Source organism: Zosterops lateralis, assembly GCF_965231275.1.
Source record: "Zosterops lateralis genome assembly, chromosome: Z".
Classification (NCBI taxonomy): Eukaryota; Metazoa; Chordata; class Aves; order Passeriformes; family Zosteropidae; genus Zosterops; species Zosterops lateralis.
Genome location: NC_139800.1, coordinates 74,955,335 through 74,968,033, shown reverse-complemented (window position 1 = coordinate 74,968,033; position 12,699 = coordinate 74,955,335). Strand labels below are relative to the sequence as shown.

Genomic DNA, 12,699 nt, shown 5'->3' with positions numbered 1-12,699 from the left:
ACTTGATGTGACACATGGGACAAAAGATTGCTATGAAAAATGCTAGCGCAAGACTTCGTGATTATTATTAGAGCATTAACAGAGTGAGAGGGTGGCTTCCTGAAACTCAGAAATCATTAGAAGCATAGATTTTTGCTACAAGCCTTCAGCTCTGCAAATGGTGCTCCTCTAGATTAAAAAAAAAAAAAAAAAAAAAGCGCATATATTTATAATTACATACCAGTGATTTTTATTCCAGTGAAGTTGAGGTTCAGCTTTGGGATATTTCTCCTTCCCTCCTCTGCCTCAAACGGAAATGTTTAGCTAGAATTTAAAATTCTGTTCAGATTTTTCTACAAGTATAATGTTGTAACCAGAATTCAACTGGAAATGAAACCAATGTATCAATTTCAAGTTGCTTATTACTCTCTATGGGAAATTTTAAAAAAACCCCACAAAACCTCAAGAATTTTTTTTATCAAAACCCCCAAACAATCAAGCAGCAGGCTAATTGGTCAAAATTAGCCAGCCACCAGTCTCAGACATTTTGAGTTTTCTCTTTTTTCTCCTGAAGTAACTGAAACACACAATGATTTTACCCATTTTGTCTTCCTTCTTTCTTTCTTTCTTCCTGCTCAGCCTTCAGCTGGTCTGAATGAAGGAGCCAGAACCACATGAACTCCCTGGTAGTTTTAAAACAGATTTCTTGCTTGGAATTAAGCCAGAGCAGGATTTCTAAGGCAGGCAGCTCCTCCTGTTTCAACTGAGAGAGCACATGGGGAGCTTCCAAGCCCTGCCTGCTCTGTGTGGCCCAGGAGTGGTCTTTATCCACAAGATAAATATTTGCCACAAAATAATTAGAGAAGAAAAAACCCACTGTAATTTGTTCTCAACAAAATAACCTACTGGGATACACTAATTAAACATCACTGGATCTGCCCCAGGAGGGTGAGATGGCCACTTTCAACTGGAAGATGGACAGGGAAATGTGGATTTTGGTCCTCTACCTTCATCCATGCCAAGGCAAAGCAGACAGGAACTCAAGGGATGCTCATGGACCTGACTTCTGCACATCTCCACAGGGGGGAATACACAGCTATACTGGAGGCAGGAGGAAATCTGGCACCCTGTGTCTTAGTGTTGGTGCAGAAATGTATTTCTTGGCAAAAAACACCAGTTTAAAACTGGCACTGAGAAAACTATTCATAACACACCCCTGAAGGAACCAGCTGAGGACACATCCAATATTAAACATCCCCGTCTATGTCACTTGCTCCTCCCTCCTTATCTCTATCTCCTGTCCTTGCACCATCACTGGGACTGGCCTGCTCCTGCCCCAAGAAGGCAAACTACCAGAGAATTTTACTGTTCTGTGTAAGGCCATCACCAGCGCTGGAATTAGGGAAAAGCCAGTGGCAGAGAAATTAGATGGGCTTTGGCCAAACTATCAAATCTCACAGAGTTGCTCATCTCAGCTTTGTCTTACAGTATAAAAACTTTGGAGATTCAGGAATTTTCCTACAGACCAGATACTTGTTTTGTCCCTCTCTGACCAAACTGCTCTGACCCACAAGTCAGAGCTGCACTTTTTAGTACTCCACTTTTACTCACACTCAGCATTTTGACTTCAAGCTGACAGAGAGTAGGTTTAGATGAATTATTAGGAGGAAAATCTTCCTTGTGAGAGTGAAGAGGCCCTGGTACAGGGTGCCCAGAGAAGCTGTGGCTGCCCCTGGATCCCTGGCAGTGTCCAAGGCCAGGCTGGACACTGGGGCTTGGAGCAGCCTGGGACAGTGGAAGGTGTCCCCACCCATGGCAGGGGGCGGAACTTGATGAGCTTTAAGATCCCTCCCCAACCCAAACCATTGTATCACTCTATAATCGTCTGGTTTTAAATGCATATTTTTATGCAATTGTTCATCTCTACTGAAAGATATTGAGGCATACTAGAGCAATCACTGCTCTTGCTGTGTGAACCAATATAGATGTGGTATTAAGTCAATATATATAGTCAATCACACTTTATTCCAGCTGATTTCCAAGCTCTTGTTCAGAATGTTGCTTTGATTTTTTTTTCTTCCCTGATGAATTTTACAAAAGAAAGGATACACCTGGCACTACATTCCCAGCTATGCCTGACGTTGCTTCAATTACCTTTCTTTTTCTTTTTCTTATGACTTTAGTCATAAGAAAAGACAGGCTGAAATCACAAGACCCACATTTGAAGTAGACTCTAAGGTTAAGTAAAACCACCCTAGGAAGTAACCAGAGCATTCCTGTAACTGTGTCACATTACAAAACTGAAGCATTTCTAAGAGAAATTTCTGAAAGAATTAATCTCCCTGAATAAGGATATCAGGCTGAAGAGAAGGCTGGTGAAGAAAGCCAAGGTGTCGGAATAGGATGGGCTTGATCACACCCCAGCAAATTAAAGTCATTACCAAAGAGGTTGATCTTTATCTTGAAGGGCTATCTGTAAGGAGTGCATCATTCTGTACAAGGTCTGAAGGTAAAGCATAAAAAAAGATGTTAAAGAAATGGCACAAAAGCATCATTAAAGGAACATGTATAGCATGCACCATAGAAGGGAGCTACTAGGTCATTTCAGCTACTTCCCATGACAACAGCACATCATTTCCCCATCCATACTGTACATTATTCACAGTATCAAGCTAATCTTCCCTTAAAATTGTTCAAATAAATAGCACTGCATGGTTTTAAAATAGTTCTGGAATGGTATCTGAAAGCAATCAGCTAGTGGGTCTTAGTTTTTAACCTAGAAAAGACCTTGCAAAGCAATCCCATGCAATTCCTCACACAAGCAAGGAATCTGACAAGTTACATTGCCTGTAATAGTTTCTCCATCCCTACTTCAAAAGCCTGAGCTGGAAAATGAGTAAATAAAAACCAAAGAGAAAAAAAAACCCCTGGCAAACAAATTAAAGCAGGATGGTCTAAAGAACATCACAGTAAAATACAGAGTAATCAGGAAGAAAACTTGTATTTCAGGGGCTGGTTTGTGCAATGATACCCAGCAGTGATAGGAGCTCTCCTCCATGAGAGAGACAGAATGAAAGATGTAAACAAATGCTAAACATAAAATAAATCTAATTTATTTTATTTTTTTAATATTTTTTCATGCCTCTGGTTGGCGCATGCAAGTCTTTTCCGTAAGTGTTTCTTGTGTGATCTGTTGTAGCTTCACTGTTGCAGAAACCTAAGACATGGGTAATCAGATGCTAGAAATTACTGTTATTTATGCTCTGCTGTCACAGCTCTCCATAATTATGCAGGTTGACACAGCATCTTGACAATGATAGGGAAAAAAGCAGTTTTTGCAGAGATTTTTTCAGCCTCCCTACACGGAAGGTCAGAAAATAAAATTGCTGCAGCTAAAAATTAGCAGTGCAGTCATCTCTTTCACGTTTGGTTCGGGGGTTTTTTGGCCTGTCAAAAAGTTACTATAGTGAGAGTGCTCAAAGACATGAATAAAAAGCTCCCTCATATGTCTAAATGGTAACTTTATCCTACAGCAGGACCATAATCTGACTATGCATAAATAAATGCCTTGTGTTGTTGAGAATTGAAAACAATCAAGGAAAAAAATTAGTCATAAGACTGAGGGGCAGGAAGGAGAGAAGATTATTTGCAAAACGCTGAGAAAATGCCCTACTTTCCATTAAAATTAAAAATTTGAAACTGTGGGGTTCAAATCCATAGCGTGAAGTACTTAACAGTCACCTGAGCTCGTGCTGCCCCAGGTATGCAAGCTACACTCCAGAGTGAGGCTGTTCACTGGTTAAACTACTGTGTGTACAGGATTGCAATATTTTGATAGAGCATTTTGGGTTAGGAAATTTCTCCATCAGCTTTAATCAAGAGCCACCACATGATGCACCCTGGGTGGGTTATGCCTCTGTACCTGACCCCACTCTCCCACACATCACCTGGGAGAGGAGGCAGCAGAGAAATCCCACACCCAATCCCACCTCCTCTGGGGGAGGCTTCACTCCCTTTCCTGTCCCCTGCGGCCTGTGGGGTCATGAACAACCCACAGATCTGAGGCACATCCTTCTCTCACATCCTCTGATTCCTGCTGGGATGTGCCAAGCTCCTGCCCTGGCTCTGCTGAAGGAGTGCTTATCTTCTTGAGCCTCCTTATCCATCTGCTGCTTCTCCCTGCTGTCATCTGTGCACTTCAGCTTGCTGCTTTAAATACTGTGCCTGAAATCCTAACTCCTAAAACCCAGAACTTGTCGTTCTGCTGCTGCAGTTGGGAGAGCTGAGATAATCCAGGATTCTTCACTTAAACAGAATAGGCAGAAGGATGGCTTGGCTGAACAGGAATACTCTCTTGGAAATAAGGCAATAAAGGAAGGTGTGTACCAGTATGAGCAGGGCCAGGTGGCATGGGAAGAACACAGAGATACTGCTGCCAGTGAATGGAGAAAATTCGTGTGGCCAAACCTCAGATAGAGCTGGGGCTGCCAGAACTGTGGGGGACAATAAAAAGAGATTTTCTGAATAAAATAATGGCAGTAGACAGTGCAAAAAATACCATTGGCCCGTTTCAGGATGAGGATGGTCACCTCGCAGACAGGGATAGGAACAAGGCTGAAGTGTTCAATGCAGCCTTTGCCTCCTCCTTTGAAACAGATGGACCAAGGGGGTCCCAGTGCTCTGAGCTGGAGGACCATGACTGTGAGAATGATAAACTCCCAGTTAACCCCAGTCTGCTGCTCCAGCTGGATGCCTACAAATCTACAGGGGCTGATGGGATTCATCCAAGAATCCTCAAACAGCTCCTGCTATCATCACAAAACGTCTCTTGAAGATTTTTGAGTGGTCTTGGGAGTCCAGAGAAGTCCTAAATGACTGGAAGCTGGAAAACATTGCCCCAGTTTTCAAAGAGAAAGAAGGAGAACCCTAGAAACCACAGGTCCGTCAGTCTCACTCCAGGGCCTGGTAAAGGTATGGAGAAGATTATTCTGGGAGGTATTGAAAATGCTGAAAATACTTGGAGGACAAGGCAGACACTGGTCACAGCCAGCATGGCTTCATGAGGGCAAACTCCAGCTTGTCAAACCTGATTTCCTTCCATGACAAGGTGACCCAATCAGTGGATCAAGGGAAGCCAGTTGATGGAATCTTTCTGGATTTCAGGAAAACTTCCCATACTGTCTCTAACAGGATTGTTCTAGACAAGCTGTCCATCTCACAGCTGGATAAACACATCACGAGATGATGAGCAGCTGGGTCATGGGTCAGGCACGGGGGGTGACAGTGACTGGGGTGACATCAGACTGGGGACCCATCACTCGTGAGGTTCTGCATCCTCAGCCCAGTCCTCCTCAACATCCTCATTAATGTCCTGGATGTAGTCCCTTCCATGTAGGACTGGAAAGGATCCTGAGCAAGTTCACAGATGATACAATACTGGGGGGAGGCCCTGCATGTCTGGACAGACTGGGGAGTGAGAGGCTGGAAAGCAGTGCCAGGGAAAGGGACTGGGTGTCCCTGGAGCCAGGAGGGACATCCCTGTCCTGGGGGCACCAGGCCCAGCATGGCCGGGCCAGGGAGGGATTGTCCTGCTCTGCTCTGGGCCAGGGCAGCCTCACTGGAATATTGTGTGCAGTTCTTCTTCACATCACAGTGTAAAACAGACATTAAACTATCAGAGAGTGTGCAGAGGAGAGCCATGGGATGGTGAAGGGTCTGGAGGGGCCGTGTGAGGAGCAGCTGGGGACACTTGGTGTGTTCAGCTGGAGAAGAGCAGAGTGAGGGCAGACTCAGCACAGTTACAGCTTCCCCATGAGAGGAAGAGGAAGGGCAGCTCAGATCTCTGATCCCTGGGACAGGACCTGGGGAAAGGGCTGGAGCTGTGCCAGAGGTTTGGGATGGAGATCAGGGAAAGGTTCTTCCCCCAGAGGGTGCTGGGCATTGCCCAGGCTCCCCAGGAATGGGCACAGTCCCGAGGCTGCCAGAGCTCCAGGAGCGTTTGGACATAAGATGGGATATTGGGATGCCTGTGCAGGACCAGGAGCTGGACTGGATGGACCTTGTGGATCCCCTTCCAAGTCAACATATTCTGTGGTTGTGTCGGTATTTACTTGTCCATTTTCAAACAACTTCACGAAACATAGATAGATATATTCACACACATACATATAAATTATATATATATATACACACACACATATATATAATATATATAAATAAATTGTAATATGCAAGCCCTATCGACAGAAGTCTTTTATACACAAACATAAAATCCTCTTTTGCTCCCAAATGACCCCTTATTAAAAAGTTTTAGGCGTGTGGAGTGAGGAACGCTATCAAAACACCTCAAAAAAAAAAACCCATTCTAGACAGTGCTTTTGTTGCATATAACAAATTCTTACTTCGAATACAGAGCTGTGCATCAAGAATTCACTGGATGATTAGGTCTTATCTAGCATTTCCTAAACTTCTAAGTATCAGACCAGATGTGAGGCACATAAGTGGCTGCAATTCCTCTGGTCTCTGGAGTGTATATATACCCAAATTATACCCAAAGTACAGTATGTTTGCATATATCTGCTATACATTATGTGAAATTAAGATTTTTTTAAATGTGTCTTTCATATGATAACACATCCACAAACGCACACACCCCACATATAGTTATTAGCTGGATTAGCTAGAGACTTTATATACATAGTCATGGTCTGCTTCATTTCTCAGCTTTCGGAACTTAAAATAGAAGAAAACCCCTGCTGTGATGAAAGGTAACACAGGCTGCTGATTAGAGGGAAGAAAAACCCACACAAACAGATTAATAAAATCCCCACAACTACGTTAAGTATATTCCTTCACCAGCAAGACTGTGATTTGATAAAACCTCAAAGCCCGAAGGTGTGGTGCAAGTTCTGCACTTCCAGATTCCTGGGACACTGCTGCTCATTCAATCCCTGCCATCAGAGCACAGAGACTCACAGCTGTAGGTACTAGGTGTGGAAAGAGCCTTGCTCTGTTTCCACAATATGAATGGCTAAAGCTGCCCTACCCTCTACATAGATTGTTAGAAAATCAGCCATAACCTGCTCTCACTACACATGGTGAGTTGCTCTCCCTCAAACAAAAGATCCAAGCTTCCTATAAAAAGAGAAACTTAAACTCATTGCTCCTCAGACTGACATAACATACCAAATTTAGGCTTTTCCCCAGGTTGTCTCCTGAGCTTTATACGCTAGATGCATTTTGGTCCTCCAATATTAAACAGCATTTTCCATAGGTTTTAATTTTGCAGATGTTAATGCTCTTACAACCCTTCTTTGGACTTGAATCTTTTTGACTCATCTTTTATTTTCTAACACATCCTCTAACTAAGATTTCACTGTATTTTGACTGTAAACCTGTTCTGAAACTTAATACCTGTTTGTTGTTCAACTCACATTTATTCAAATTCAAGCTGGGTTTCAAGTATCCTACAATGATGCCCAATATCATAGAATTACATAAATGCCCTGGGTTGGGAGGGAGCTTAAAGGTCACACAGTAACACCCCCTGCCCGGGGCAGGGACAACTTCCACCATCCCAGGCTGCTCTAACCCCCAATGTCCAGCCTGGCCTTGGGCACTGCCAGGGATCCAGGGGCAGCCACAGCTTCTCTGGGCACCCTGTGCCAGGGCCTCCCCACCATCACAGGGAACATTTTTTTCATCTCATCTAATCTCACATGTAATATAGCACCAACAACCCTTTAGGATTTCAGAAATCTCTGCTCTGTGGCTTTCCTAAGTTAGAAATGTTTAAGAGACTAAAATGAAAACAGTAACATGCCAAGTCCTATGTGAATCACAATAAATTTGAGAATAACAGAGATTTATCCCTGATTCTTGCTGTTTTTTAAACACAGCTTCCCCAGATATCTTCACTTAGGCTGAAGGGGTATCAGACTGTGAGTTTGTTACTGCTGTTGTAGGGACATGTGCTGCATAAACAGCTAATTTAAGGCATAAAAATCTTAATTAAAAGTTACTGCCTTTTGAAATAACTTCCAGAATGGATCATGTCCTTGATTTTCAACTGGATGGTAATTGAAAAAATGTGGAGGAGAGAAGATAAGACACTGACCTCTTTCCCCTATGGTGCCATTGATACACAACCTTATAAGAAGCATATCCTTTGAAAAGAGACATAAAGGATAAGGACATAAAGGGCAGTGAAATCGGAGGCTGGGCACATGAAAAAAACTAACTAATATTACCAGAACGATTAATTCCAGTTGTAATAATGCATGGCTTGACATCAAACTTTGTCCTAGGCTGACCAGACACGTACAGAATACAACAGTATATCCACTATATGCTTTCTGGAGGCTATACGAGCAGTCATGGAAAATCAATTTGAATACAAATGTAATTTGTTAAAAGAATAGTGAAAATCATTATGCAGGGTCACACTGTCAGCACTTTGTACAGAAGCAGATGCTGCCCAAAGATGCAAAGGCATTCAGTAAAACAGAAGAGTCTTGGTCTTTAAAAGCCTCTGTGATCTTTTCAGCCTTTCAGTATAGATACATGAGAACAAAGCTACAGTTTACCTCTCTTGTTTTTCAGCACTTTTGCTCCTTGCAGCTGATTCCAGCTGCAGAAAGGGGCTTTATAGAAACTTCTAAGCCTCAGAGAGAGTGAAGGTTCCCACTGTAATGGAGAAAAAGCAACATCTTTGAAACACTTCCTTCAAAGTTCCAGAGTTTTTCTTTCAGGCTGACAAGATATGGTCATAAGATAAAGAATTAGACTTGCCTGACTTGCCATTTTCAGCAATGTCAATATCATTTTTAGGCAAACCACAAATAAAAACTCAGCAGGCAGCTAGGTGGAGAAGCACGATACAACCCAGGGAGCAGCCTCACTATAAAGACAACTCAAATGGTAATTTTTCAGTAGGTCCTGTTGCAAAAATGTTTACCATGAGGATGTGGGACGCACTGATCTGCTGTACACCTACAGGTCTATTACTATTGTTGACCAGCTTACACCATGGCCAGAGGTATATCTCAGAACCCACACAGCCACCACTTTTAAATCATACTTTCCTTTCATCTGATTTACTGACTGTTCTTAATGCTGTTGGCTTACTTACCCCTAAAAAAATACACAGTGATACTCATGAACCTGTATTACTGCAGGTGGGATGCACTGTCTATCTTCCCCCTTAAATAATCTTTTGTAGTCTCTGTAGTCACTCTGGTAGTTACTGTCTGTCCACGCACAGTAAAGCAGCAGAGTGCTTGGCATTCAAATTCGACCAAGGAACAGCAACAGCAGCAAATATAAAAGCTTACAGCTGTTTTTAAATATGTATAAAAGGACATTGCTTATTAACAATGCACCTGCATCTTTCTTGCAAACTAAGGGCTGGAAGTCACTGCACCCTTGAAGGCTGGTTTCATCATGTACTTGCATATAAACACATCTCTGAAGATCAGGCTCCTGTTACAGTGCATGAGATTGCAAATTTATCACACTGGCCAGGAAGAAGAAAATGACAGTCTCCCATTGAGACGACTTTTTCATCCATTATCATCTTTCCAATCCTTTTCACCCTTCTCTCTGCCTTAAAACCAACAAATGCAAAAAGAGAAAAAGAACCCCACCCCAAACTTGCTGACATACTATGTATTTGTTCCAAACACTAAAAGCAAATGGTGTTTTTAAGACATCATGAATAAACAGGATTTCAGCCTCCACCATTACTTTGCAGAGCTCTAACAAAAATAGCAGCTGGTCTTTGACAGCAGGCTTAAAATGCAGGTCAATAGCAAAGTATATTGCTTAACTTTCATCTACATTTGGAATTTACTCCAGGAGGCAGGTGGGAACCAGCCATTGCACAGATGACACTTCCACTAGTTTTCATTCTACACCAACTTGGGAATGGGCTCATAGTGAGAAGTGTTGAGACAAGTTCTGCACTATTTAAAACCTGCTTTTGAAAGAGTTTTGGTTACTTAAAGTGCTTAGAGTCATTGCAACTTTGAGAGGATCTCTTAACAGCAAATGTTATGACAGCAGCCAAAATTAACCCACCATATCAGACTTGTCAAGGAGCATTTTGCTCCATTTCAGGGCACTCACACAAAAAAAAAAAAAAAAAAAAAAAAAAAAAAAAAAGACTCAGTAAAATTTTCTTCTGTTTCTTTTTAAGAGCCAAGGACAAACCTTTAACTGAACAATCACAGCTTAAGCAATCACAGAGCAAATGGATTTTTTTTCCCTTCCTATTTCACTCCTGCTAGAGAACCTATTAAGTTCTCTCTGTTCTGAAGTTACCCAAAGCCATGGCAGAACTGTCAACTTTAATGAAAAAGCATCACAGATGTGAGCTATCAGAAGCTCCAAAGAAGCCCAGTGCAAAGCACTTACGACAAGTCCAGACTCAGTGGCAGATGCAGTTATCTTCTGCTTAAAACAGAGACTTTGGGGAATAAGCTGCAGGTACAAGGACATATTGCATAAGCTATCACATGCTCACTGCAACTGTGTGAATGCTACCGGATTTTGAGAAACCACTGCGCTGAATAATTTAAGGACTAATAAAATATTCAGTTTTTACTGATACGCTGGTTTCATTTTGAAACCTACAAAAAAAAAAAAAAAATAGTTAATAGTGAGAACAACTCTAAAAGTCAGCGGGAATATTCTGGCACTCATTAGGACCACAGCTGTTCTAGAAGCAGGAGGATAGAGGGGTCTCCACGCCGGGTGGGATCACACAGAGACACAGAACATCCGCGGCACAGGAGGATGCTCGGAGCTTGCAGAGGGCGAGGAGAATCCTCGGGGCATGAGGACAAGAGTCCACGGGGGTCCCGGAGCCGGGGGCGCGGAGGATGCCCGGGCGGGACAGGCTGGATGAGCAGGACCGATGGGAGTGATCGCCCACCGCTCCGGGCAGCCCCCGACCCTCTGATGGTGGGGACCATACCTCGCACGACCAGCTCATACAACTTTTCAATGCCAGGGGAGTAAAGCCCCGCAGCCTGCAAGAACTGATTGAAATAAATAATAAAGAGAACTCCCAAGAGATCTAAAGTTGTCTCTCTGGGGTAGGGTAGGTAGGGTTTTCTTTTTCGGGAGGGTTTTTGGTTTTAGTAGAGTTGTTTTGTTTTGTTTTGTTTTGTTTTGCAAGGGGGGGAGAGACGGAGAAGGAGCCGCGGGTGTTTTAGGTTGGAAAAGACCTAATTAGAGGAAGGCAGCGAAAGGGTCTCCTGGCAAGAACTGCTCGCTGCTGCCGAGATGTTCCAGCTCCCGAACGTGTTTGCAAACTGTTCCGCGGTTTGCGGGGTCCCCGGCTCGGAAACCTCCAAATTACGGTGAAGACCGGTGGCTGGGGAGGGGTAGGGGGAGGAAGGGAAAAGCGGTGGGGACAGCTCTGCGGATATTAAATCTTCCCAGCCGCTCATCTGGATTACATTTAAGCTCTCACGGCATTTCTCTGCCCTCTAATTAAGCATAGTTTCAAAACAGAAATGTATCTGAGGATGGATAGTCCGCCGGCTTCTATTTCAAACGCAGAGGTAAGTATCATTTTCTTTTTTTTTCTTTCCTTGTGCATAAAGAGAACAGGAGAGCGCAGACAGCCCAGGCACTCTGCTGCCAGCCACCTCCCCGGTCCCCCGCGCACTTGCACTCGGACTTTGCGGGAGCTCCGGCGCGACCCCGACCCCGAGTCCCCCGTCCGTCCCCGCCGTCCCCCGTCCCCTCACCTCGGGCGGGGAGCGGCGCCGTCAGGCTCCCGCAGAGCGCCAGCCAGGCCAGCACCGCGCGGCTCATCCTCCTCCTCCTCCTCCTGGTCCTGCTGCTCCGGCTCTCCTCCGCCTCAGCCGAGGGATGCGAGCGGCGGGCGCTGGCGATGCGAGTGGCGGCGAGGATGCGCAGGTCCCTCCCGGCGCTGCCGCGGCGTGGAGCGTCCCCCGGCCGAGCGCAGCCCCCGCCGCTCCGCTGCCGCTGCCGCTGCCACCGCCCTACGCGCGCCGCGGAGCCCGTCCCGCCGCCCGCCCGCTCTGCGCGCCCGCCAGGTGCCGCCGCGCCTCCAGCATGGCCCGGCCGCCGCCTCCCAGCCGTGTCCCGCCGCCTCCTCTCCTCCCCCTCTTTCTCCTCTCTGCCTTCCTCCCCCTCCTCCTCCTCCTCCTCCCGTGCCGCCGCTGCCCTGCCCGCCTCGCGCGGATCCCGGGGGCGGCGACGCTGGACACACCCATTGCCTCCCCTCGCCCCGCCCGCCGCCGCGCCCCCGGGATGCGCAGGGTGCGGGATGGAGCTCCGGGATGGAGCCGGGACCCCGGGATGCGCAGGGTGCGGGATGGAGCTCCGGGATGGAGCCGGGACCCCGGGATGCGCAGGGGACGGGATGGAGCTCCGGGATGGAGCCGGGACCCCGGGATGCGCAGGGGACGGGATGGAGCTCCCGCACGGAACTGGGACCCCACAGTCCCCGACTGATCCCGGGGATGCTCCCGCAGCGCTCCGGTGTGCGTGGACCACGGGCTCAGCTCTGCGGGCCGGGGTTCCTCTCCCGCGGTGAATGGCATGTCCTGGGCTAGTTTGGTTTTGGGTGGGTGCCTGCCCTCGTCTGTCAGTGAGCAGACGCTGTTGTTCACTCAGGAAAGTGTTTTACCCTTTGCAGGGGAATTTTGCCCTTCACAAACTTCTGTCGTGTAGGTGCTGTCCGAA

The 12,699-nt window shown here is 45.8% G+C and overlaps 1 protein-coding gene across 2 annotated transcripts in view; it reads right to left on the bottom strand.

The window, feature by feature from the left end:
• The window catches only part of EDIL3 (EGF like repeats and discoidin domains 3), a 230,891-nt gene extending 218,889 nt beyond the window's left edge, over nucleotides 1–12,002 (bottom strand). For both annotated transcript variants that reach the window (XM_083883270.1, XM_083883271.1), the window contains exon 1: nucleotides 11,736–12,002. In XM_083883270.1, the coding sequence (XP_083739396.1) occupies nucleotides 11,736–11,802 (67 nt within the window). In that variant the 5' untranslated portion in view covers nucleotides 11,803–12,002. The remainder of the gene's footprint in view (nucleotides 1–11,735) is intronic.
• Nucleotides 12,003–12,699: the final 697 nt, after the last annotated feature.